At 40.4% G+C, this 27,756-nt stretch overlaps 1 protein-coding gene across 3 annotated transcripts in view; it reads right to left on the reverse strand.

Moving 5' to 3' along the window:
* Window positions 1-1,062: 1,062 nt before the first annotated feature.
* Window positions 1,063-27,756, reverse strand: part of sbf1 (SET binding factor 1) — a 94,490-nt gene continuing 67,796 nt past the window's right edge. For 2 of the 3 annotated variants that reach the window (XM_057854341.1, XM_057854340.1), the window contains 24 exons: window positions 25,947-26,108; window positions 25,625-25,881; window positions 25,390-25,562; window positions 22,488-22,561; window positions 21,808-22,000; window positions 21,599-21,726; window positions 20,112-20,287; window positions 19,912-20,048; window positions 17,926-18,133; window positions 15,041-15,237; window positions 13,138-13,275; window positions 12,980-13,075; window positions 12,769-12,843; window positions 12,184-12,356; window positions 11,950-12,123; window positions 8,379-8,480; window positions 8,119-8,304; window positions 7,902-8,028; window positions 7,690-7,820; window positions 5,683-6,030; window positions 4,437-4,642; window positions 1,950-2,037; window positions 1,731-1,862; window positions 1,063-1,559 (listed from right to left, as the gene is read on the reverse strand). In XM_057854341.1, the coding sequence (XP_057710324.1) occupies window positions 1,461-1,559; window positions 1,731-1,862; window positions 1,950-2,037; window positions 4,437-4,642; window positions 5,683-6,030; window positions 7,690-7,820; window positions 7,902-8,028; window positions 8,119-8,304; window positions 8,379-8,480; window positions 11,950-12,123; window positions 12,184-12,356; window positions 12,769-12,843; window positions 12,980-13,075; window positions 13,138-13,275; window positions 15,041-15,237; window positions 17,926-18,133; window positions 19,912-20,048; window positions 20,112-20,287; window positions 21,599-21,726; window positions 21,808-22,000; window positions 22,488-22,561; window positions 25,390-25,562; window positions 25,625-25,881; window positions 25,947-26,108 (3,780 nt within the window). In that variant the 3' untranslated portion in view covers window positions 1,063-1,460. The remainder of the gene's footprint in view (window positions 1,560-1,730; window positions 1,863-1,949; window positions 2,038-4,436; window positions 4,643-5,682; window positions 6,031-7,689; window positions 7,821-7,901; window positions 8,029-8,118; window positions 8,305-8,378; window positions 8,481-11,949; window positions 12,124-12,183; window positions 12,357-12,768; window positions 12,844-12,979; window positions 13,076-13,137; window positions 13,276-15,040; window positions 15,238-17,925; window positions 18,134-19,911; window positions 20,049-20,111; window positions 20,288-21,598; window positions 21,727-21,807; window positions 22,001-22,487; window positions 22,562-25,389; window positions 25,563-25,624; window positions 25,882-25,946; window positions 26,109-27,756) is intronic. The other variant, XM_057854342.1, reaches the window with a different exon arrangement.

Consider the following 27,756-nt stretch of genomic DNA (forward strand, 5'->3'; position numbering starts at 1 on the left):
ACGTATGTTGAATGTATATATCCATCTTGTGTCTTATCTTTCCAACAATAATTTACAGAAAAATATGGCATATTTTATAGATGGTTTGAATTGCGATTAATTGCGATTAATTAATTTTTAAACTGTAATTAACTCGATTAAAAATTGTAATCGTTGGACACTCCTTATTTTTTCACAACGTTGCCAAATTATCGAAATTTTCGCCAATCTGCATGTTTGTGTAAATTTTGGTGAGTTTTTGAGCATGTTAAGACCTCCAAATGGGCGGTTTTCATTTGCCATGAAAAAATAATAATAATAATCCTTAGCATAACAATAGGGCCTTCGCACCATGTTGGTGCTCGGGCCCTAATAATAATCCTTTGCAAAACAATAGGGCCGTCGCATGCTTAGTGCTCGGGCCCTAATAAAATAAAATGCCTCCTAGGGCTTTATGTGTCAGACATTTATTTCAACTGTATCCTATCAGTTTGAGCCAATCAGCCATTAAAAAAAAGTGGCCTTCACAAACACATTTCCACTCTTGCGTAAATTGTGGTGACATAATAAGGACAACTTAAAAAAACATGGGGGGTACTCGCACAGTAAAAAAAATGAATTAGTCACATTAATACAGAAATAAACCAATGGCACATTGAATTCCTAGATTTTAAAAGTGGTGCTTGAGGAAATTTGATAAAGGGAGAAGTTAAATAAATTACTACTATAAACGTTACATACAAATCTGGAGTAGTATTTACAAAAAGGAGTTAAAACGGCCCCCCTCCAAAAAGAAAAATCTACAATTTTCCAAAAAAATGTCATGTTCAACAACAACAACAGCAGAATATTTTACACAGTGATTGTTAACAAGTCGGTGTGCAAAGGAAGAACATAAGCGGACATGTGTGATGCCTTTAAGGGCTCACGGTCAGGTGATAAACATGTACATTTAAGGGACTTCAATGCATTGTTGTATGGGGAATTTCAGGTTTTTTAACCATTTCTTGAGTGTTCGTCTCATGAACATCACATCTTGGAGTTTTGTTTCCTTTGACATCCTTCCAATGTTTGTGTTTAGTGGTTAATGTAAAAGGAGGGGAGCTTTTGTCCACTTTGTAAACACTCTCAGAGGAGATCCTGATGGGGCTTTTCACAGTATATCATCCTGGAGATTGTGGGTGCCCAAGATAAAAAAAAAAAAATCCTTCATGAACCGTCACGAGACCACTCGAGTGGTCCCAAAATGGGATCCGGCAGCTCCTCCGTCATTCCTCCCCCGGAGTTTTTCAAAGCTAAATCGGGAAACGGCAAGGGGTTAGTAAGAAGGAGAGTCGAGAAGAATCTTCATGCTGGGTGCGTCGCACATGACGTGGGATGGCTCTGTGTGGTTGGATTGCGGCTGTATTTTTTTTTTCCTGGTTTTCTTCTTTTTCTAGCAAAAACACTGAAATGTAGCAGTTCAAGTGTCCAGGCCGCGTCTAGGCGTCTGATAGGCAGCTTTGAACACTGTCCATCCATAGCTGAGCATTGAGGCTGTCTTGGGCGCAGAAGTTGTACACTCGTTTAGTGGTCTTGAGCTGAAATTAATATTAAAAGACCATTAAAGAGGAACTATTGCTTCTTTGTGATTAATTCATGACGGCGATAAGACGTCCGATCCATTTGAACTGGGAGAATCTGTCAGTCAAAATGGATTGGACGGCTATCAACGTCAGTGGCGGCTAATAAGGTAACAAACAATCCCTCACATCGAAGAAGGCTTTCTCCTCAATGTTTTTGGGCGCTCCCATGGCAGGCGTCCCAAGAAGGACCGACTCCACGTCGGCTAGTTCGATGACACCTTTGCACTCTTTGTCCTGCCTGCTTTCGTAGTATCGCAGCTGCATGATACACACACACACACACACACACACACAAAAAAAAAACGTTACTACAAAATACAACATTATAATCGGCAATGTTCCTACCTGATGTTTTGTCTTGTCTAGCACAAACCATCGCGGTTTCCACGGTTTCAGCAAAGCGCCTTTTTTGAATAAAATGCCTTCGAAGCTTCTAAAACGACACAGCAAGAAAGCAATGTCATCTGACAGTTCCGGCACGAACTAAATTAAATGACACATTAGGAGTGGGAACCTTTTGGTACCTCACGATACGATACGATTTGTGATACAAAGCTCACGATAACGATGATCTGACGATATGGCGATACAACGAGTATCGATACATTGTTCAGGAAATCATTCTAGGATATTCTACAAACAACTAATCAACAGAAAAACAAGCTTCGACTGTGAATTGGAATTAGTTTATCACTAGTAGACGTCCAATCCATTTGAACGTCTATGGCTGTCAGTGGCAGTCAATGCCAGGCAATTAGGTAATTTTGGGCCATTTAAAGTCTCACTGGAACAGCACAAAAACAAAAGTTCCAGCATCATCACCTTGTTTAATGCAGATTCTTGACTCTTGACAAGGTGATGCCACATGGCAAAAATATTTTGCCACATGGCAAAAAAAAAATTGCCACATGGCAAAAAAAACACAACATGGCAAAAACATTTTGCCACATGGCAAAAAAAAATGCCACATGGCAAAAAAATTTTGCTACATGGCAAAAAATTTTTAACTACATGGCAAAAACATTTCGCCATATGGCAAAAAAAATGCCACATGGCAAAAAAAAATGCCACATGGCAAAAAAAAAAATGCCACATGGCAAAAACATTTTGCCACATGGGGAAAAAAATGCCAGATGGCAAAAAAGTTTTGCCACATGGCAAAAAAAATGCCAGATGGCAAAAAAGTTTTGCCACATGGTAAAAAAAATGCCAGATGGCAAAAAAATTTTGCCACATGGTAAAAAAAATGCCAGATGGCAAAAAAATTTTGCCACATGGTAAAAAAAATGCCACATGGCAAAAAAATTTCACCACATGGCAAAAACATTTCACCACATGGCAAAAAAATGCCACAATGCAAAAAAAAAATTGCCACAATGCAAAAAAAATTGCCACATGGCAAAAACATTTTGCCACATGGCAAAAAAGTTTTGCCACATGGCAAAAACATTTTGCCACATGGCAAAAACATTTTGCCACATGGCAAAAACATTTTGCCACATGGCAAAAAAAATTCCACATGGCAAAAAAGTTTTGCCATATGGCAAAAAAAAATTGCCAAATGGCAAAAACATTTTGCCACATGGCAAAAAAAATGCCACATGGCAAAAAAAAATGCCACATGGCAAAAAAGTTTTGCCACATGGCGAAAAGGTTTTGCCACATGGCAAAAAATTTTTGCCACATGGCAAAAAAGTTTTGTCACATGGCAAAAAAATGCCACGTGGCAAAAAAGTTTTGTCACATGGCAAAAAAATGCCACATGGCAAAAACATTTTGCCACATGGCAAAAAAAATTCCACATGGCAAAAAAGTTTTGCCATATGGCAAAAAAAATGCCACATGGCAAAAAAAAAAAATGCCAGATGGCAAAAACATTTTGCCACATGGCAAAAAAATTTTCAACTACATGGCAAAAACATTTCGCCACATGGCAAAAACATTTTGCCACATGGGGAAAAAAATGCCACATGGCAAAAAAAAAAATGCCAGATGGCAAAAACATTTTGCCACATGGCAAAAAAATGCCACATGGCAAAAAAATTTTGTTACATGGCACAAAATTTTCACCACATGGCAAAAACATTTCGCCACATGGCAAAAAAAAAATGCCACATGGCAAAAACATTTTGCCACATGGCAAAAACATTTTGCCACATGGCAAAAAAATTGCCACATGGCAAAAACATTTTGCCACATGGCAAAAAAAATGCCACATGGCGAAAAGGTTTTGCCACATGGCAAAAATTTTTTGCCACATGGCGAAAAAGTTTTGCCACATGGCAAAAACATTTTGCCACATTGCAAAAAAAGTTTTGCCATATGGCAAAAAAAATGCCACATGGCAAACATTTTTTGCCACATGGCAAAAAAAAATGCCACATAGCAAAAATATTTTGCTACATGGCAAAAAATTTTCACCACATGGCAAAAACATTTCGCCACATGGCAAAAACATTTCGTCACATGGCAAAAAAAATGCCACATGACAAAAAACTTTCCACATGGCAAAAAACACTTTTGGTTTTCGGCCCTGCTGGGAACTTTTGTTTGATGCTGTTCCAGTGAGATTTACAAAGATGATTGCCTAAAGAAGACATCGAAATTCCCTCAGTCCTTGATGATATGGGGCTGCATGTCAGGCAAAGGCACTGGGGAGTTGGCTGTGGGTAAATCTTCATTTAAAAAAAAAATTTTTTTTTTTAAACATTGACACCTTTTTAAAACAAAATCTCGATTCTTGGTAGGAGCATATCGATAACCTTTTGAGATGCAAAGTATCACAATATATCACCATTTCGATATTTTGTCACACCCCTATGACACATGTACCTGTTCTCGCTCTCGGTGCTCTGGAATTGGCTGTAAAGCGTACTGGTGCTCGGCCGGCCCGCCACCGGTGTGGAGGTGGCGCTGGCCTCGCAGTCCAGGGCTAAGTTGATCGAGGAACCCACACTGCTCTCCTGTAGGTAGACGCCTTGCGAACGCCGCTGGTGGCTCAGGTTGGAGGACATGAGGAGCGAGCTGGAGAATGACGACTGCGGGAAAAGCACCCAAAAAACTGGTGTTGGTGAATACAGTTTACAGTGTATCCCAAAAAATGAGTACACCCCTCGAATTTCTGCAGATATTTAGGTATATCTTTTCATGGGACAACACTGACAAAATGACACTTTTACACAATGAAAAGTAGCCTGTGTGCAGCTTATATAATAGAGTTCATTTATTTTCCCCTCAAAATAACTCAAAATAAAGCCATTAATATCCAAACCCCTGGCAACAAAACTGAGTAAACCCCTCAGAAACTACATCCCTAAATGTCCAAATTGAGTACTGCTTGTCATTTTCCCTCCAAAATATCATGTGACTCATTACAGGAGTGCTGTCAGCATTGCTGCAGAGATTGACGAGGTGGCAGGTCAGCCTGTTAGTGCACAGACCATTTCCCGCACTCTACATCAAATTGGTGTGCACGGCTGTCACCCCAGGAGGAAGGCTCTTCTGAAGACGGTACACAGGAAAACCCGCCCGTCTCATCAGACCATAGGACATTGTTCCTGTAATCCATGTGCTTTGTTGACATGTCTTCAGCAAACTGTTTGCGGGCTTTCTTGTGTACCGTCTTCAGAAGAGGCTTCCTCCTGGGGTGACAGCCATGCACACAAATTTGATGTAGAGTGCGGCGTATGGTCTGAGCACTAACAGGCTGACCCCCCACTTCTTCAATCTCTGCAGCCATGCTGACAGCACTCCTGTAACAAGACACATGACATTTCGGAGGGAAAATGACAAGCAGTACTCAATTTGGACATTTAGGGATATACGTAGTCTCTAAGGGGTGTACTCACATTTGCTACCAGGGGTTTAGATATTAATGGCTATATTTTGAGTTATTTTGAGGGGAAAATAAATTAACTCTATTATATAGGCTGCACACAGACTATTTTTTAATGTGTCAAAGTGTCATTTTGTCAGTGTTGTCCCATGAAAAGATATACTTAAATATCTGCAGAAATGCGAGGGGTGTACTCACTTTTGTGATACACTGTAAAAGTGAAAAAACAAGTTTTAGTCTTACCTTGCTCTCCAGTTTCGTCTCATTCCTCTGATTGGCCTTAATTTTATCCCAAGTGTCCTTCCACTTCTCCGACGCCTGACCGAGCTCACCCTCCAGCGCCTGCATGTCCTGCAGCAGCTTGGTGATGGCGTCGGGCACCGTCTTGCTCAGGCTGTCGTAGCACGGCCACACGGAGCGTCGCCGCGACTTTGGCGCGCTGCTGTCGGGCTTGTCCGTCGCCTCGTCCGACGCCGCCCGCTCCGGACGACCCCGCAGCTCCCAGTCGTACGACGGCCCTTCTGAGAGCGTCTCCTCCGTGTAATAGTCCCACACTTTTAAATTGGAGATGAAGGTGTACGGCCGGAGCACCTGCGCTCACCAGAACAAGATGTTGAACATAACATGCATACAGGACATGTACAGTCCCGAACAAAAGTCTTGTCGCTTATCCATTTTGTAGAAACAATTAATAATAACCTGACTTTTAATTATTCAATTGGTTTCAGAAATGGCTCATATGAAAGCAAAGACCCTCCCAAATGATGTTGAATGTCCAAAAATAAATGTTTCACTGAAAAAAATATTTATCATTTAATGAAGACATAAAGGTCAAATTTTGGCAAGACTAAAGTTTTGTCGCCTACAAAAAGTAATGTGAAAATTGAACAAAAAATGTACTTCAAATACAAAAATATCTTACATACCATAAGCGAATTAAGTAGTGGTGCTGTGAGATCCAAATTTATTATTTTGTATGACTTCCATACGGTTCGGCAAGGATTCATACAGTTTATTGATGAAGTCATCAGGAACATAAAAGAAAGCAGTCTTGCATGCCTCTTAGAGTTCATCAACATTATTGGGTTTCGTCTTCCATGCTTCCTCTTTCATCCTATCCCAGACATGCTCAATGATGTTCGTGTCTGGTGACTGGGCTGGCCAGTCCTGGAGGATCTTGATCTTCATTGCCTTGAGGAACTTTGAGGTAGAGATTGAAGGATGCGATGGAGCACCATCCTGCTGCAGAATTGTCCCTTTTTATGGTTAGGAATATAAGAAGCAGCTAAGATTTGTTGATATTTCAGACTATTTATGTTGCCTTCCACCCTGCAGATCTCTCGCACACCCCATACTGGATGTAACCCCAGAACATAATTTTGCCGCCAGCAAACTTCACTGTTTTCTGAGTGAATCTCGGATCCATGAGGACTCCAGTAGGTCTCCTGCAATATTTGCGCCGACTGTGGTGAAATTCAATGGAAGATTCATCTGAAAAATCCACCTTGCCAGCGTCCATCCTTTTGACAGGCTAAGGGCCTTGGCAAGTGCCACACGGTTTTTTAATTGTCTTTTGTTTAACGCTGGTTTCTCGGCACTGATTCGACCATGGAGTCCATTTCTAGACAGAATTCGGCAGACTGTTCTGGTTGACACAGTGACTTCAGGTGACCAGGTCTTGTGGAGCTCTGCTGCAGTGGAAAAAGATCAAGATCCTCCAGGACTGGCCAGCCCAGTCACCAGACACGAACATCATTGAGCATGTCTGGGGTAGGATGAAAGAGGAAGCACGGAAGACGAAACCCAAGAATGTTGATGAACTCTGGGAGGCATGCAAGACTGCTTTCTTTGATGTTCCCTAATGACTTCATCAATAAATTGTATGAATCCTTCCCGAAGCCCATGGAAGTCAAACAAAATATTAAATTTGGATCTCACAGCACCACTACTTAATTCGCTTATATTATGTAACGTGTAATGTTTTATTCAATTTTCACACTACTTTCTGTAGGCGACAAAACTTTTGTCTTGCCAAAATTTGACCTTTATGTCTTCATTAAAAGATCTTTTTTCAGTGAAACAAATATATTTTTGTACATTCAACATCATTTGGGAGGGTCTTAGCTTTCAGATGAGCCATTTCTGAAACCAATTGAATGATTAAAAGTCAGGTTATTAGCAATTGTTTCTACAAAATGGAGAAGCAACAAGACTTGTCAGGGACTGTAATTGTTGAAAACTTGTGCTAACCTCGTCATCCTCTGGCGCGAACATATAGTTGAAGAAAACCGGCGTTTTCTTGTTGAGTCGGTCAATGTAGTCCCACACAGACTTGCACACTTGAGTACTTCTCCTCTCGCCTTTCTCCTCATAAAGAACTCCTGCAGGCACCATTGAAGTTAAGTAAAAAAAATAATAAATAAATAACAATAATATCGCCGTGATTGATGAGATGACAGTACCCAGTTCAATACGCTCGTAGTCCGAGTCCAGAAGGAAGGTGCGGAAGCGATGGGACACGTAGTGATAGGCTAAGAACTTCAGGTAGTACTGGCTGAACTCAAACTCCATGGGGAACTGCAGGTGGATCTGAGTAATATGGGAACCAAAAGCATGTTGGCGTCAAGGAAATTCATTCTTCGATTACACGTGTATCGGAGAAGTGTACGGAATACGGACTTGATGCACACAGTCGAGGAACTGCAGAAAGACAGGTGTGAACCCGCTGCTCTGGCTGCTTAGCGTCTGCGCGCCACGGTGGCTAAACCTGTGTCCGAACGACAGCCACTCCTTCTCCACCAGCAGCCGGAAGCCATCGAATGTCCGGTAGTAAGGGTCGGACAGTAGCTGCACCAAGGACACCACCTGTACACACAACGCCGTGTCACATGTAAGCTCGTACCTAACACGTGAGCATGTTTGTTACAAGATCTCCAAACCTGGGTGGTGACATCCCAGCCGTCCTCCAAGCTGACCATGACGGATGATCCCGTGTCCAGCAGCTCCACCACAAGTACTGATACCTGCAGCACCCTGTGCAGCTACGCACGCGAACACATTTGTGGTAAGTGACGTAAAAAATGCATTTAAAAAAATATCTAAGGTTCCACCAGTATTAAAGCATAGACTTCATTACTATTGACTTGTCACTTCGTCATTCTTTGCGCGACGCCTTATCAGAGGGGGCCGAGCTGATTTAGTAATAGCCGAAGACAGCACACGCTCGTGTCTGATTTAATCTTGGATTTACTTACGATTGGATTTAACTACAAAAGCTGTACCGCATACAAACAGGAAGGATTGTCTCAGGAGTGATTTGTTCAAGGATTCAAGGTATTTTTCGTACCATGCATGCGTGATTAAAACATTTATTCGCAGGAATTTTCTCCTTGGTTTACACATGGAGGCGGCTAATTTTCCTAACTGACTGTTTTCGAGACTGTTTCCGAATCGAGACTGTTTTACGTTCATATCTATAAAGGATTCAGGGATTTTAGCATTCATTCACAAGAATTTTCGCCACAAAACCTCCTGTTACGCCAGGTGGCCCCTTGCCTCTTTCGCTAACATAGTAGCATTGTACTTTGTCAATATCCGTAAAATAAACGCTAACTGCACGGTTTCTTTGCTTTAATGCAAGAATCGAGACTGTTTTAAGTCCATATCTATAAAGAATTCAGGGATTTAATCATTTATTCTCAAGAATTTTCGCCACAAAAGCTGTTTGCGCCAGGCGGCCGCTAGCCTCATTCGCTAACATAGTAGCATTGTACTTTGTCAATATACGTAAATTAAACGCTAACTGCACGAATTCTTTGGTTTTAACCAAGAATCGAGACCGTTTTACGTCCATATCTATGAAGAATTCGGGGAGTTAAGCATTTATTCACAAGAATTTTTGCCACAAAAGCTCCTTTTATGCCAGGCGGCTGCTAGCCTCATTCGCTAACATAGTAGCATTGTACTTAGTCAATATAAGTAAAATAAATGCTAACTGCACGGTTTCTTTGGTTTTAAGCAAGAATCAAGACTGTTTTACGTCCATATCTATGTCGGATTCGGGGATTTAAGCATTTATTTACAAGAACCTTCGCCAGAAAAGTCCTTTTACCCCAGGCGGCTGCTAGCCTCATTCCCTAACTTAGTAATGGTAAATGGTGTTATACTTTGCACTTTGTCAATATACGTAAAATAAACGCTAACTGCACGGTTTCTTTTTTTTAACCAAAAATCAAGACTGTTTTACGTACATATCTATGAAGCATTTATTCACAATTTTCACCAGAAAAGCTTTTTACGTCAGGCGGCCGCTACTCATTCGCTAACACAGTAGCATTGTACTACGTCAATATACGTAAAATAAACGCTAACTGCACGGTTTCTTTGCTTTTAACCACAAAATCCAGACTGTTTTACGTCCATATCTATAAAGAATTCCGGGATTTAAGCATTTATTCACAATAATTTTCGCCATAAAACCTCATGTTATGCCAGGTGGCCGCTAGCCTCATTCGCTAACATAGTAGCATTGTACTTTGTAAATATACGTAAAATAAACGCTCACTGCATGGTTTCTTTGCTTTTAACCACAAAATCGAGACTGTTTTACGCCATATCTATGAAGAATTCGGGGATTTAAGCATTTATTTACAAGAACCTTCGCCAGAAAAGCTCCTTTTACGCCAGGCGGCCGCTAGCCTCATTCCTTAACAAAGTAGCATTGTACGTCAATATACAGTACGTAAAGTAAACGCTCACTGCATGGTTTTTTTGCTTTTAACCAAGAATCAAGACTGTTTTACGTCCATATCTATAAAGAATTCTGGGATTTAAGCATTTGTTCACAAGAATTTTCGCCACAAAAGCTTTGGTTACGTCGGACGGCCGCTAACCTCTTTCGCTAACATAGTAGCATTGTACTTTGTCAATATACGTAAAATAAACGCTAACTGCACGGTTTCTTTGCTTTTAACCAAGAATTGAGACTGCTTTAAGTCTATATCTATAAAGAATTCGGGGATTAAAGCATTTATTCACGAGAATTTTCGCCACAAAACCTCCTGTTACGCCAGGTGGCCACCAACATAGTAGCATTGTACTTTGTCAATATACGTAAAATAAACGCTCACTGCATGGTTTCTTTGCTTTTAACCACAAAATCGAGAATGTTTTACGTCCATGTCTATGAAGAATTCGGGGATTTAAGCATTTATTCACAATAATTTTCGCCATAAAACCTCATGTTATGCCAGGTGGCCGCTAGCCTCATTCGCTAACATAGTAGCATTGTACTTTGTCAATATATGTAAAATAAACGCTAACTGCTCGGTTTGTTTGCTTTTAACCGAGAATCGAGACTGTTTTACGTCCATATCTATAAAGAATTTGGGGATTTAAGCATTTATTCACAAGAATTTTCACCACAAAACCTCCTGTTACGGCAGGTAGCCGCTGGCCTCATTCGCTAATATAGTAGCATTGTACTTAGTCAATATAAGTAAAATAAACGCTAACTGCATGGTTTCTTTAGTTTTAAACAAGAATCGAGACTGTTTTACGTCCATATCTATGAAGAATTTTGGGATTTAAGCATTTATTCACAAGAATTTTCACCAGAAAAGCTCTGTTTATGCCAGGCGGCCACTAGCCTCATTCACTAATAGTATATAGTGTATAATGATAATAAAGGGCTATTCTATTCTACAATAAGTTATGATTGGATATATAATTTATTAATAATCTATTTACATATTATTTATAATTGATTCTGCATGTTTTCCTCAAGTATTTAGTTTCTGTTAAATTGAGTGATATATTAGCTGTTGAAAAAAAAAAAAAAAGTTCCTATTTCGGTCAAAAACTTGAATATGTTAAATATTGTTGTTGATCCTGAAAATATAGGTGATTCTCTCTGCATTTGGTGATTTTTGTGCATCTAGTGTAAAATCTGAGACTTTTATAGCCATTTTAAGTTGTGTTATACTTACATATAAAATAATCTGAGTTTTATAAGGGAACAACTTTGAATTTTTTGATGCCGCTGCTCATGGAGACTCCTATATGGCTAAGGTGGGTGCCTGTTTTGGTTTGGTGACAAATGAGCGGGGAGCCAACACACTCCGGTAAGGCGGCGAAGGAAGTCCGCCAGCGGGTCACGTACGGATCCCCTGGCTTTGTTCCTTCGCCGCCTTACCGGAGTGTGTTGGCTCCCCGCTCATTTGTCACGGTAAGCGATTTTCATTGCTAAGGGACATTTCGTTTTGCTGTAACGGTAACGCTGGGATTCTGGGGTTGACAAACTCAAATCTAGCGTCATCGTTGACATTTGTTGATACCTGTTTGCTCGCTCTTGTGGGATTATAATCAATAAATCTTATTTATTCTGCATTTTCTAATCAATAAACATAGTCTATTTTGCAAAAGTGCGCCTGTTCCTGATTCGCCGCGAACCTGGAAATTTCGGAAAACACATGTCAATAGGTTATAAAGTCTATGATTACAGTTACGAACCAGCGCCATCCATTCAGACTCTTCCAGGTAGCGCAAGAAGTTGGAACTGTCCGAGACCGTGGAGCTGGGCACACAGGCCTTCATCAGCTTCTTGAAGCTGTTTTTCACTTGCCGCACGTCGCATACCTCAATGGGCACTACCTCCCATTGCTGGAATGAGTCCTGCTTCCCGCCCTAAATACAAAGTCCAAGTAAGTAAAATTGTTGCTTCTATACAGAGGCCAGGTGTTTCACCTTGAGCTGGGCTTTGTCCCCAATGATATAGAGGTAGGCCCTGTGCTGACGTAGAAACAGCGCCTCGCTGGGCCCACCGTTGGGCTGTGGCGACTCTTTCCCCGCCAGACGCGTCCCCACATCCGGATTATAGGCGCTTAGACGCCCGCTGCCTCGGATACTCCCCCATTTTCCTGCCACACACACACAAAATTGGTATCATAACAAGGAAATAGCATATTTTCCTCTCTAATGAGGTATCCTTTGATTTTCAGTCAGGCACGCAGTTTGACGCCCGTCAACCTAAAAGCCATGCTGCTAAACACGTGATTTGAGAACTACCCGAAAACCATTTTGCTACACGATGCAATTCTTGGACAAACAGAAGAATCAAAAGTCAAATAACGACTGGACAGTAGAGCTGCGGTGGCAGCATGCGCGTGCACACAAAGACATCAGGATTCAGATTTGACACGAACAGTAAAGAGAAACCATTAGTTTGGAGATACACAACACTACCATTGATGATGCCAGACACACGGGCGGTTCTGTTAAAGAGATTTGATTAGTTTGAAGGCGGGGTCGTATTGACGTGGGCTACTGTACCTCTAGTAGAGTTCCTGGCCTTGACAGACATTTTGGGCTGAGAGAGGGAGATGACTTTGGCCCTTTGACCAAGCGCTGAGGTCAAATGACAGGCAAAAAAGACCATTTGAGCTTCCTCGTGGTGCACACTAAGGCTGGATTAACACCCCAAATCCAAATCGCTAATTCCAATAGAATTCTTAGCAGTTTCTTTCAAAAGAACTCTTCTCACCTCCTCTGTTGAAAGTTCCAGGCACGTCTTCCTTGGCGCCCATCACTTGCTTCATCAGAGCGCCGATCTTTGGCTGCCGCAGTTTATCCGACGAGTCTGTCAATAAAAGCCACGGTCAGTTTTGGGCGGCTAGGAGACTGGACGACAGCGTCGCTCACCTGAAGCGCTCATGTGCGTGGAGGTGAAGCCGCTGAGCGTGTTCCTGCCACTGCTCTCGTTGTAAGACGGCATAGAGCTGATAATGGCTTGCAGGTATTTCTCCTGCTCCAGACTGGTGGAGTCCGCCTGGGAGGGCACTGCACATGCGAACGTACGGCGGATAAAGTTATTTGCTCATTGGCCGATATCAGTGTTGTCTGTAATCTGATTACTTTCTTTCAGTAACGAGCAATCTAACGCGTTAGTTTTTCCAAACCAGTAATCTTATTAAAGTTAGTTTCCTCAGTAACTGTGCATTACTATTTTGTTTTTGCCTCATACTGTATGTATAATGAAGAATACTATAGTCATGTACGAAGAGCATTTGAATAGAAAATACCGCATTTGAGTTTGGGAGTGACATCACATCTCACGTTTTCTCATCGGAAAAAAACGGGTCACGTGCAGTACCATGCTGTATGCGCGCCGTCTGCCACATAGCCTGCTAGCTATCAGGATGCTAACAGTAAAGGAGCCGAAGAGATACAACAAACGGCTGCATTTGCTCACTGGAGATACAGCCATTACTTCACATATCCGTCCAGTAAAGATGACAAAAATATCTCCGTGCGTTGCAAACTCTGCGCTGGCTCAGATGGACTGTCGACCGCTATATACTCGACATCCAATTCAACAAGGAAGCACTTGGAATTACAGCACATCGCGTCGCGAAAAAAACTCAAAACAAGACGACAGGTGACGAGACAGCCAGCAACTAGCCTTTATAATATGTGTAATTATGTACATTTTATAGTTAAGAGTTTGTAATCGTAGGCGGAGTTTTACATTTGTGGGACTGGGGGGGAGAAGCATGTTGAAGACTAAAACGAAAGTGAAAAGTTTGGACACACTTCATAATTTTTGCGTTTTAAATATTTTCACTGCTATTGTAAATTCTCACTGAAGACATCAAAACTATGAACGAACATGTGGAATGGCAAAAAAAAGTTTGTATTCTACATTCTTCAAATTATCCACCTTTGAGGTGTCTCCAAACTTTTGGCCAATACTGTACAGTATATATATACACTGTATATATATATATATATATATATATATATATATATATATATATATATATATATATATATATATATATATATATAGACACACACACACACACATCTTGATACTGTTCGAATTCAATCAGCTGTTCAAGTTGTTGTTGGTAGCGTTTGAAAGCTTAGGTTTAAAGAAATTCTAAATATCCATGTTGCCTCCTCTGGTGTAGTTTTGGCTAAGCAAAGCAAAGGATAGTCTCAAGGTACTAGTCACATGGTCTGTTCGAAAAATGATTTTGACAATTATGAAAACTGTACGTTGCAGGATTTTTGTTCATTTCATAAATTTTTGTTGTTTTATTGCTTTACAACTTTTATAGACAGCATTTTAATGGCTAGGTCTTTATTTCAAAGGGGAAGTTCAGAATTTTTTACATTGGGCTCCATCTTGGAGTTAGTGGGGATTTAATCAGTCGTTGGACTTTATTTAAACAAATTTCGTGCAGTTTGTCAGTTATTTGTTAGTTTTAAGGCTCCAGGATGGCTAAGTTAGGGCGAGTCAATGGTGGTTGAAATCAACTCCATCGACTAATTAAACCCCCGCTAACGCAAAGATTAAGCCTTATGTGAAAAACTCAATTACACGTGATGAAATGTTTGTTATTTTTATGTTGAGGCAGCAAAAGGAGAAAAATTGGTAAAAAGTAACTGATAAGTTACTTTTAAAGTAACTTTGATAATAAAGTAATCAGTAAAGTAACTAGATTACTTTTTTGAAGTAATCAGTAATCAGTAATTAAATTACTTTTTTAAGTAATCCGTGACAACACCGGCCGCCATTGACGGGAAGAAGCACGATTACCTGAAGTCGGGGCGTTGGGAGACTTAAAAAAGCCCACTACCCCTTTTGCGTGGAGGCCGGCCGATCGCAAAAGGACAGCCTTAGTTCGCGAATTCCGCCAGCAAACCACAGGAAAGCGGTTCTGCCGGTAGCAGCGGCAAATTCTCTGGATGGTTGAATCCGGGATGCTTTGCGGCACAATGAGCAGGCCCGGATAGCTGCGAAAAAAACATACCGTTGGGCAAATAAGTATTTAGTCACCCACCAATTGTGCAAGTTCTCCTACTTGAAAAGATTAGAGAGGCCTGTAATTGTCAACATGGGTAAACCTCAACCATGAGAGACAATGTGCGGGGAAAAAAAACAGAAAATCACATTGTTCTGATTTTTAAAGAATTTCCAATTTAAAGTGGAAAAACAGTATTTGGTCACCTACAAACCAGCAAGATTTCTGGCTGTCAAAGAGGTCTAACTTCTTCTAACGAGATCTAACGAGGATCCACTCGTTCCCTGCATTAATGGCACCTGTTTTAACTCATTATTGGTATAAAAGACACCTGTCCACACCCTCATTCAGTCACACTCCAAACTCCACTATGGCTGTAAGATAAGCTTGTTTTTGTGTGCCAAATATATTGTGCCAGTTTGCTCTCCCACAGCTATTATACGCGCACTCCCAAGCTATTATGAAGAATACAGTTTTAGCCCATAATCATGTGCTTATATTTTTATTACCGGCAATTGCTCACATTCTGCTGATAAACAGATACACACACATATATTGATTCATCACACAACGTCTCAGTACTTTTCCACCAAGCTACAGTACTTTGAGTTCAAATGTGTGTTCAAAACAAAGATATCTTGCCCGCTCAAGAGTGTGACTGTTAATTCAATCAAGAGTGTGACTGTTCAATCAATGACTAGAATAAGGAACTTGCCCGACCGAACCTGCCACGTTGGACAACAGTGTTGTAACTGTATTCTGCCCAGCAACAAGCCCTCAATAAAAGTTAGCAGCGTGGGGGAGTTCAGAGAGAGACTTCGATGAGACATTGGTCGCGGAATTCTGTCTCCTGGCTCTCCCAACCTGTTGAAAAACGTCAACTCTCTGACTCTGTCTCACTTTATGCCCTGCCTTTTGTCAGCTTGCCTTGGGTAAATAACTAAGTTAAAGAACGTGTTTTAGACCCAACAATGGCCAAGACCAAAGAGCTGTCGAAGAACACCAGAGACAAAATTGTAGACCTGCACCAGGCTGGGAAGACTGAATCTGCAATAGGTGAAACGCTTGGTGTAAAGAAATCAACTGTGGGAGCAATTATTAGAAAATGGAAGACATACAAGACCACTGAAAATCTCCCTCGATCTGGGGCTCCATGCAAGATCTCACCCGTGGCGTCAAAATGATAAGAACGGTGAGCAAAAATCCCAGAACCACACGGGGGACCTAGTGAATGACCTACAGAGAGCTGGGACCACAGTAACCAAGGCTACTATCAGTAACACAATGCGCCGCCAGGGACTCAAATCCTGCACTTCCAGACGTGTCCCCCTGCTGAAGAAAGTACACGTCCACGCCCGTCTGCGTTTGCTAGAGAGCATTTGGATGATCCAGAAGAGGACTGGGAGAATGTCTTATGGTCAGATGAAACCAAAATAGAACTTTTTGCTAGAAACAGGTTGTCGTGTTTGGAGGAGAAATGAATGAATGAATGCTTTATTTGGACATGAGAAAAAAATTAAAATAGACAAACAAAACAAACGAAAAACAAAATTTTAAAAATCAGAACCAATGATATTCTCGGGATTACAGCAACAATAGTTAAGACAATAATAATAATGATAAGAATAAACAAGATCAGAATTATTCATTGTGTCCAAAAAGGAATAAGATGAAGCATTTGCTTATTAAAACCTACCCCCAATTTCTATTCCTTAATTATATCTATCCGCCCTATGTAACTAGTCCTCATATTAACAAAGAAATACACTAAATAACCATATATATAAGATGCAAGATAAACAAAAATAAACGGGACTTAGCCCATAACAGATATGTGAAAACCCCCTATAATTGAACCCCTTCCTTTTCCCTATACCCAGTGAAAACTATGTGCTTGTACCACTTCCTAAACTGGGTCAGAAAGAATACTGAATTGCATGCGAAGGACACCATACCCACTGTGAAGCATGGGGGTGGAAACATCATGCTTTGGGGCTGTTTTTCTGCAAAGGGACCAGGACGACTAATCTGTGTAAAGGAAAGAATGAATGGGGTCATGTATTAAGAGATTTTGAGTGAAAATGTCCTTCCATCAGCAAGGGCATTGAAGATGAGATGTGGCTGGGTCTTTCAGCATGATGATCCCAAATACACAGCCAGGGCAACAAACGAGTGGCTTTGTAAGAAGCATTTCCAGGTCCTGGAGTGGCCTAGCCAGTCTCAACCCCAGAAAAAATCTGTGGAGGGAGTTGAAAGTCCGTGTTGCCCAACGACAGCCCCAAAACATCACTGCTCTAGAGGAGATCTGCATGGAGGAATGGGCCAAAATACCAGCAACAGTGTGTGAAAAGCTACAGAAAACGTTTGGCCTCTGTTATTGCCAACAAAGGGTACATAACAAAGTATTGAGATGAAATTTTGGTATTGACCAAATACTTATTTTCCACCATGATTTGCAAATAAATTCTTTAAAAATCAAACAATGTGATTTTCTGTTTTTTTTTCCACATTCTGTCTCTCATGGTTTAGGTTTACCCATTTTGACAATTACAGGCCTCTCTAATATTTTCAAGTGGGAGAACTTGCACAATTAGTGGTTGACTAAATACTTATTTGCCCCACAGTACATATGATTTGAAACAGGGACGCTACAGTCACGCGTCCGAGCCCCATCGCTCACCTCCTGCACACCGTGTACATGCGGTTGACCGTGGAAATTCGGAAAGGCTCGTTCTTGGAGCGGGTCAAGCTGTTACTAAGCGTGCCCAAGCCCATTCGCTGGTAATCTCGGCAGCACGCTCGCTCAACCACGTTGCTCATTGTTTGTCTGTCCGAAGAGCGGATAGTTGAGGAAAGCGTAAGGGAGCTCTGATCCACCTCCTCAGAGACTGTGAACACATTAACCAGGAATTTACAAAATGTAACTAGAAATTGCAATTTCTGGAGAAATTACTCTGCGTCTTTGCTCTCTGGTGATACAGATCTTAACCCCGCCCAGGTTGGCTTGGGGACATTTCGGGAACAATATCAGGTCACTTCCTGTTGATTTGGGGACATTTTTTTTTTTTGCAATTGACAATGAATAGGAAAAAAATTGGATGTCAATGACTCACAGATGCATCAATGGAATCCAAGTACATTAACATCAATAGATTTGACATACATGGCCGTCAATGGCAACAATGCAATGCAAATTCTAGTGGAAATCCCATTGAAAGTGAATGGGACATTTCCCATTAAAAATGAATGGGCAAGTTTTTGGCAAATTTCCGGGGAACCATAAATTTTATTCAAATTCTGTACATAACTTTTATGCCCCTCACTGTCCCGGAATTTTTTATGCCCAAATTGTGTGATTTGGTAAAAAATTGAAGGACTAGATACATTTTGAAACTTTTGTTTCCCATTAAAAACAAAAGGGCAAGTTTTTGCCAAATTTCTGGGAAACTGTACATTTTTTCCCAAAAATTCTCTCTGTAACTTCTATGCCCTTCACCGTCCTGGAATTTTTGATGCCCAAATTGTGTGATTTGTTCAGAAATTGTAGGACTAGATACATTTTGAAACTTTTTTTTTCTCATTAAAAATGAATGGGCAAGTTTTTGTCAAATTTCCGAGGAACTGTAAATTTTTTCCAAATTCTGGATACAACTTTTATGCCCCTGACCATCCCGGAATTTTTGATACCTAAATTATGCAATTTGGTCAAAAAATTGTAGGACTAGATATATTTTGAAACTTTTTTTTCCTCATTAAAAATGAATGGGCAAGTTTTTGTCAAATTTCCGGGGAACCATAAATTTTTTCCAAATTCTGGATATAACTTTAATGCCCCTCACCGTCCCAGAATTTTTTATACCTAAATTATGTAATTTGGTCAAAAATAGTAGGACTAGATACATTTTGAAACTTTTTTTTCCTCATTAAAAATGAATGGGCAAGTTTTTGTCAAATTTCCGGGGAACCATAAATTTTTTCCAAATTCTGGATATAACTTTAATGCCCCTCACCGTCCCAGAATTTTTTATACCTAAATTATGTAATTTGGTCAAAAATTGTAGGACTACATACATTTTGAAACTTTTTTTTCCTCATTAAAAATGAATGGGCAAGTTTTTGTCAAATTTCCGGGGAACCATAAATTTTTTTCCAAATTCTGGATACAACTTTTTATGCTCCTCACCGTCCCGGAATTTTTGATAACTAAATTATGTAATTTGGTCAAAAATTGTAGGACTACATACATTTTGAAACTTTTTTTTCTCATTAAAAATGAATGGGCAAGTTTTTGTCAAATTTCCGGGGAACTGTAAATTTTTTCCAAATTCTGGATACAACTTTTATGCCCCTGACCGTCCCGGAATTTTTGGTACCTAAATTATGTAATTTGGTCCAAAAATTGTAGGACTAGATACATTTTGAAATTGTCCCCCCCCCCCCCCCCCCCCCCCCCCAGAAAATTGCCGATTGCGGCGCAACAGAAAATTTTTCGGAGCCGTTTGAAAAATTCCCTGCGTTGCGCAAAAATTCCAGATGTGTCGAAACTCGAACGGTGCCGATCAGTCAAGTGGTTCAGGCTGCGCGGCGCGCCAAAGAAATCCCACTCAAAAAAAAAACCAGAATACCACTATTCAAGACGACTAAAGTAGTTTGAATATCGGCATACCTGAAATTTCATCCTCGTCCAACTCGGACTGAAAGCTGCTCCTGTTCTCCCACGTAGGCGGAGAGTATTTCTTCTTGGTCACGTATTGCCGGTTGATGGTCCTCTTGGCAGTCTTGACCAAGTTTTTGGAAAGTGTCCTAATGGAAACAAGGACGTCTTCAAATTCTATTCGGTCATTAACGAGTTTACCATTTACATACTTGAGCGACTGGTTCTTATCCTTAGCCTTGTGCTCTACTATTAGCTTGCCGCTCTGACCGACGGTGAAGGCGAACGTTCCCTGCACGTGCTGGGGGTAGCGTAGTTTGTGCATGTGTTTTCTGAAAACTTCCGCCAGGTCTGCCGCCACTTCTTCGTCGAACACGATTTTCATCAGCTGCAAATGGACATAACACACGTCAAAAGTCGAGTATTCTATGTATCGTCACTCATTTGCTCCCATTGACGACAACAGTCGTAAATGAGTTCAATAAAGCGAATCCACAATGGTGTGGAACGTGTTTTTGTGTTGTGGGCATGACTGGCAGAGATTTTTTTGTATATCCTGAGATGAGAAATACTTTCACAAACCTAGGTAAGAAAAACCTCTATTGAAGAGGGTACTACAAAAATGGAGGCGCTACTGAGCTGTGCAGCCACACCTATATTCAAAACCAAATTGAATCTTCTAATTGGGCCAATTTGACCAAGTTTGCCAAATTCCGTGGCTCTAGAAGCTGCCTAAGTCACTGAAGAAATCTGCTTTCTTTTAATGGCAAACAGAGGGTCGTCATGGGTGACATGTGGACATGAGCCTTAAAATTTAGTAGTATTAAAACAGGTCTTGTAACTAGACTGAACAACCTGAAAGGAACTGGACATGTATATGTAAAATGCCCCTACAGGACCCCTCAGTGTACAGTAAAGCACATGAAGTTTGGTGCAGATATGATGTATATCTCCCAAGTTATGACTGTTCAAAAAATTTGTGGTGAGACAAAATGGCAACTGTCATTTTCACTTTCCTGTTTGGACTCCTCTGCTTCAACCAAACCTAAATATTTTTTCTCAGGCGCTTGAACATGTCGTAGGACTCCCCTGATGCAGGTTTGAAGTCAAATGATTTTTATCCCTGGGTGATATTTCAATGCAGTGGTGTTTAGGCTGGGATACATCTCAAACATGCCAGATTTGAAAAGACTGAACCTTGCATCAGAGTCATTTACTGAAACGGCGTGTTTCCCAAACTCCTTCCCGACTTTAGCACCCCGCCCAGTTCAGGCCCATGAATGAAAACCCACCATTTTCAGAACTTTAGATCTCATGTGTCTCATGAAGAGTCTCACCAATTTTGAGGAAGATCAAACTAACTCCCTTGGTGCCAATGTCTCAGATATGCACCCTGTAAATCGATATAAATTTCACATTCAATCCATAATATCCGATTTCATGTTTGGTTTGGTGCTCGGGCCCTAATCATAGAAGACCATAAGTGCTTGGCACAAGGTCGCCACTAGATGGCATTAAAGTATTGCATTTAACATGAGAAATGTCACTATGCATAGCCTAGAAAAAAATTTATATCTGTTAATAAATGACAAAATTATAAAATAATAAATGATACATACAAAAAAACAAGAAAAATACAGCTACAGTAAATCCTCCAGCAGGTTAAATGTCAATATGTTCTAATTTGACGTCTGGTCACCTGAAAGGTGCAAGACCGTAATTGTAGCCCATCCTGAACAAACTGCTCCATGGGTAAACTGACAGATATCCTCTTCTCCTTGGTCAATGACGCGATTGGGAAGGACCGAGTCACCACCTGCTCGCCCACTGCAGAAAGGATAAAGAAAGTTATGTGCTTTGTGTTCAATTCGACATCAATTTTCAAACACTGCACGTGCCGTCTCTCACCTAGTGGGTCGGTGGGTGTGCCCTTGAAGATGAGTCGGTAGGTCGTGAGGAAAATGGCTCCCTCCGCGGGCAGTAGTGGCTGGCCTCCCATCGTCCCCGTGGCTTCCTCGCGTCCGTCCGGGACGAGGTAAACGCGCATGCCGTCCATCACCAGCTCCTCGCCTGCCAAAAGGGTCGGTCTCAGCAGCTTGGGCTGGGTGAAGCGAATCGGAAAAGAGCAAGATAGCCAAGGGGATTAATGACGTTGAAGCAGAACACCGTCACATTACATCTTCATGCTTTGCAACCATGCACATGAGTAAGGTCGAGTCAAAAAATAACAACCACTATTGAAAGATTCCATTTGATCAAATAAGTGTTATATTTAGTTTTTTTCAATGATTAAACCTTTTGTTTTTTAAACATAAATTTGTTTTCCACACAGCTTAGCCCACATCCCTCTCCATCACACCATCCGACAGCACCCTTCCAAATGAAGGCACGCACGTTAGCTCTGTACACACCAGGGAGAGAAATCGTCACCCAGCATGCTTTGCTCAGTGGTCTTTGCGAGTCACACACCTACCTTGCGCGACACCGCGGGTCTGAGCGGTAGGAATGGTGGAGAGGGAAGACGGGGCTGGCCGGGCCGGCTCTGCGTGGAATTTCTCCAGCGGGACGTAAAAATAGGAATTGGTTACCTTTTGGATGGGCGGCAGTCGTTTGCTCTCACGGTGGACCGCATCTAACGTCTCGATGTGCATCTGAACGATATCTGAAATTAAACCAAACGAGCATTATTAACTCATTCACTCCCAGCCATTTTCACCGGTGCAACCCCCTTCGCTCCCGGCCGTTTTACTGGATTTTGACTGATTTTGCAAGGCCTACAGAAAATTCTGTTCTATTGCTATATAAACATGGAACCCACCAAAAGAAAGATTAGACTCTCTTCTATCAGCAGGAAAAAAGTAAGTTCATAACTTCTTCCATTCTTTAGAAATCAGCATTAGAAAATAGCTTAGTTTGAGCAATTTTCCAAATTCTGATGAAAAAACAGAGAAACTGAGCTTTTTGTGAAAGCATACATTTCAAACATAACTTTGACTTTAACACAGCTATTTTTTGCTTAAGTTACATCCCAAACATCTGAATAATGTTTTCCTTTTACAAAATAACATAAAAAACAAGACAAATAGAGCTTTTGATAGCAAAGTAATAATTTATTTACACATAACTAACTGAGAGATGACGCTGTTGTGGCTGTGACAGCCGGGTAAACTTTTCCCTCATTGCCACCTGTCTCATAAAGATGGATATTTTTAGAGGTGCACGATAATTATCGGTCCGATAATAGGAATTATGACGTCATCCCAATAAATCCGATAGCATAATATATTATCGGCCCTATTAATAATATTTTTGGCACGGTGTCGGATTGGAATTTGTGCGTTTGGTTCCATTCCTGTTTTTCCAGTATGCAAAGTTTTGTTACAGTCTTTGTTTTGTTCAATATAATAATTAGAGGTGCACGATAATTAATAGTAATTATGACGTCATCCCAATAAATCCGATAACATAATATATTATCGGCCCTATTAATAGTATTTTTGGCACGGTGTCGGATTGGGATTTGTGCGTTTGTTTCCTATCCTGTTTTTCCAGTATGCAAAGTTTTGTTACTGTCTTTGTTTTGTTCATTATAATAATGTTCATGTCATCATGAAAATTCTGGTTCGGTCTAAGGCGAATCTAAGCTGAATCAACCACTAGTATTTTTGAACTACAGGTGTTCAAAAACGCAGGTGAATATACATTGAAAAATGATATATACTGTATATTATCGGCTATCGTATCGGTATCGGCCTTGAGGAGCAGGAAGTTATCGATTTCGGTATCGGTTTCAAAAAATGGATATCGTGCACCCCTAATTTTTTTAAGTCTCTGCGGGGTCTGCTCGGCGAGCAGCACGGACTCAACGGCATCGTTCGCTGCACTGGTGGTCCCAGTCGTTCTGCTCGGTTGTCCAGCGCCTGGCTTTCCGGGCGTTTTCTAGGTTGTTCTCCTTTCGGTCATCTTCCGCCGGCACCCCAGCCGTGCGGCCCAGCCCTTCGTTGCCGTTGAATTGGGTTGCGGGTCTTACCAAATGCGCTACTGCCCTCCACTGCCCAGTTTTATTGCTTCAAAATGGATTTTCAGCTTTGTGCTTTGGAGCTAAATTGAATCAGAACGCAGACATGCCTTTTGTGAAAAAAAAACGGTAACGCTTTATAATAACTATCCGTTTTAATAGTTAATAGATCATTAGTAAACTGTTGATAAATGACTTATTGTTGCTTGTGAAGTATTTGTCAACAGTTTGTTAAGCATTTACAGGGTGTTCTTAACCTGAAACACAGTTTGTGTGGGAAAGTTTTAAGTTTTTGTGTGTAACGTTTGGCATTTCTATCTTTTCAGGTTAAGAAATGCCGTTCACGTGAAAAGAAAAGGTATTTTGATAAGGCATTTTGCAGGCAGCGCTCATGTTGCACATTTATGAAAATCTGCCATAGAACCAACAAATATTTGTAATTTTCTTTGTATATTTAACCAATAAAACTTATGACCTTCAACATAAAGTGTATATAGTTTTATTAAGATCCATCAACTAGCATGGGCATTAAGAATGGGGTCAACCATATTGGAACACCCTGTAAATGCTTAACAAACTGTTAACAAATACTTCACAAATCAACAATAAATCATTTATCAACAGTTTACTAATGATATATTAAGTAGTAAAAAGGATAGTTATTATAAAGTGTTACCAAAAAAAACACCAAAAAAACTCAAAATAGGGCTTTCAAACAATGAACATTTTTAATCAAGTTAATTACTGCTTAAAACTTTATTTAATCGTAATTAATTGTAATTAATCACAATTCAAGCCATCAATAAAATATGCCATATTTTTCTGTAAATTATTGTTAGAATGGAAAGATAAGACACAAGATGGATATATACATTCAACATACGGTACATAAGTACTGTATTTGTTTATTTCTAACAATAAATCAACAAGATGGCATTAACATTATTAACATTCTGTTTAAGTGATCCATGGATAGAAAGATGTGTAGTTCTTAAAAGATAAATGTTAGTAAAAGTTATACAAATTTTATACTAAAACCCCTCTTAATGTTTTCGGTTTAATAAAATTTGTAAAATTTTCAATCAAAAAATAAAGTAGTAGCCCGCCATTGTTGATGTCAATAATTACACAATGCTCATGGGTGCTTAAGCCCATAAAATCAGTCGTACCCAAGCACCAGCAGAGGGCGACAAAACTCCAAAAACATTGCACTGTGCTCTCATTTTAATCTGTTTGAGCGGGGCATGTGCATTAATTGCGTCAAATATTTTAACGTGATTAATTTTAAAAATTAATTACCGCTCGTTAACGTCATAATTTTGACAGCCCTACTTAAAAGACGTATAAATACGTCTTCGGGACACTGAAACAATTAAAAATAGAACTTATTTATACGTTTTTGGGAGCAAATAAGTTAAAGAAACGGACTCCTTCTGACAGAATTCAATTCATGTAAAAAAAAAAAAACATGCCTGGTATCATGGTGTGGAGGGCCTTCAGATGCTCGTTGGTCACGCCGCTCTCGTTGCACACTTTGTCCACAAAGCGGTTGATGAAGCGAACCACCGAGTTGGCCACGTCAGAGCTCTCGGCATCCTCGAAGCCGCTCTCTGTGTCGTAACTCTCCGCCATGCTCCCTGCAATACTACCGGATAAAAAAAATATATAAAAATGGGAAAACAATTCCATTGATAATGTGACTCCTACCTGTTGGTTACATAGCTGTTGCTTACGCTCTCCACGTCTCCGAGGCCGGAGCTCCGGAGCAGGCGGTTCTTGCTGGTGTCCAGCGGCAGCAGCAAGTAGCTCATCCGGTTGGCGTAGTGGATAGCCTGGCTGAACACGGTGCTCTCCTCCTTCTGCACGCGCTCCGTCTGCACGTCTTTGCCAAAGGTCGGCCACAGGCGGCTTTGCTCCGACGCCAGCTCCAACGCGCCAATTTGATGGCCGGCGTCATGCTGTTCCTGAGGACGGATTGTATTTATTGTCTTAATGATTGGTCAAATATTAGTTCTTCCTTAGTACTCACTGTGTGTTCGTGATGCTCTCCGTCCTCCGTCTCTAGATAAAGTGCCCTGATGTGATTCTGTACATCACTGTAGAACATGGCTTCCCAGAACTGCATGTTGGTCCACACCGTGTGCTCCTGTACGCAGCTGTATGCAAACTGAGTGATGCCTGCTCCCAATTTCTGCCAAAAGAGGGGACCACAAAATTCTGTAAATAACCAAAAGTATTGGCACCCCTGCAATTCTGTCAGATAATATTCAATTTCTCCCAGAAAATGATTGCAATTACAAATGATTTGGTCGTAATATCTTCATTTATTTTGCTTGCAATGAAAAAACACAAAAGAGAATGAAAAAAAAAAAATCATTATCATTTTACTAGGGCTGTCAAAATCATCGCGTTAATGGGCAGTAATTAATTTTTTTAATTTAATCACGTTAAAATATGACGCAATTAACTAGGGTTGTTCTGATCATGTTTTTTTGCTCCCGATCCGATCCCGATCGTTTTAGTTTGAATATCTGCTGATCCCGATATTTCCCGATCCGATTGCTTTTTTTTGCTCCCGATTCAATTCCAATCATTCCCGATAATTTTTCCCGATCATATACATTTTGGCAATGCGTTCAGAAAAAAATGAATAAAACTTTGACGAATATATACATTCGACATACAGTACATAAGTACTATTTTTGTTTATTATGACAATAAATCCTAAAGATGGCATTTACATTATCAAAATTCTTTCTGTGAGAGGGATCCACAGATAGAATGACTTGTGACTTTGTATATTGTGACTAAATATTGCCATCTAGTGTATTTGTTGAGCTTTCAGTATATGATACTATAGCCAAATGCATGATGGGAAGTGGAACCATGACTGTGCGTAGTGCTACCAATTGATATACTGTTTCTTTTCTGTGTTGGGAAATAACTTAAAGTGTTAAGAAAAAGATCAATTGCTACCTTGCTTCCCCACATTGCTTCCCATGATACTTCTAATCGTAGGGAGAGGGATTGTAAGGCTTTAGCCAATTAAAAAAAAAGCTCCAAAGACTGCCTAAATTCATTCTACTCATTATACGCTGCCTTTTATCTCTCTTTATAGGTAAAACGGCGCCATTACAGATTAAGCGCGACAATACGTGAGTGGGTCGTGCAGCGCATGCATTAATTGCGTTAAATATTTTAACGTGATACTTTTTTTTTTAATTAATTACTGCCGTTGTCGGGATAAATTTGATATCCCTACCTTAAGCCTAAACTACAGACTCTGGATGAGTGTAACATGTTATGTTTGTAACGTCAAATACAATTAGAAAACGATTTAATTAAAAAATACATATATATTAAAAAAAGGCATGGCCAATATTTTTTTGCAGATTCCGATACTTTGAAAATGACGTGATCAGACCCATCTCTACAATTAACGCACATGCCCCTCTCAAACAGATTAAAATGACAGAACAGTGTCATGTCCACTTATTACTTGTGTTTTGTCTCCCTCTGCTGGCGCTTTGGTGCGACTGATTTTATGGGTTTAAGCACCATAATGTAATGTAATTATTGACATCAACAATGGCGAGTGATGGGGAAAATATTATGTGACCCGAAGTGAATTAGCACATTATGCCTTATGATAAATTCAATCCGGGTCAAAGGGCGGAATGATGGGGGAAAATATTATGTGATGCCTTAACATTAGCACATTATGCCTTTGTGATATATGATTGCCTCTGTGACCTAGATTGTAACAACTTCTCCTTGTTTCCACTTCGATGCCTGTTATTGTTTTTCACCTTGGGTTCCATAGTTAGGAGGGAATCTCA

This window comes from Corythoichthys intestinalis, chromosome 13 (assembly GCF_030265065.1).
Source record: "Corythoichthys intestinalis isolate RoL2023-P3 chromosome 13, ASM3026506v1, whole genome shotgun sequence".
Classification (NCBI taxonomy): Eukaryota; Metazoa; Chordata; class Actinopteri; order Syngnathiformes; family Syngnathidae; genus Corythoichthys; species Corythoichthys intestinalis.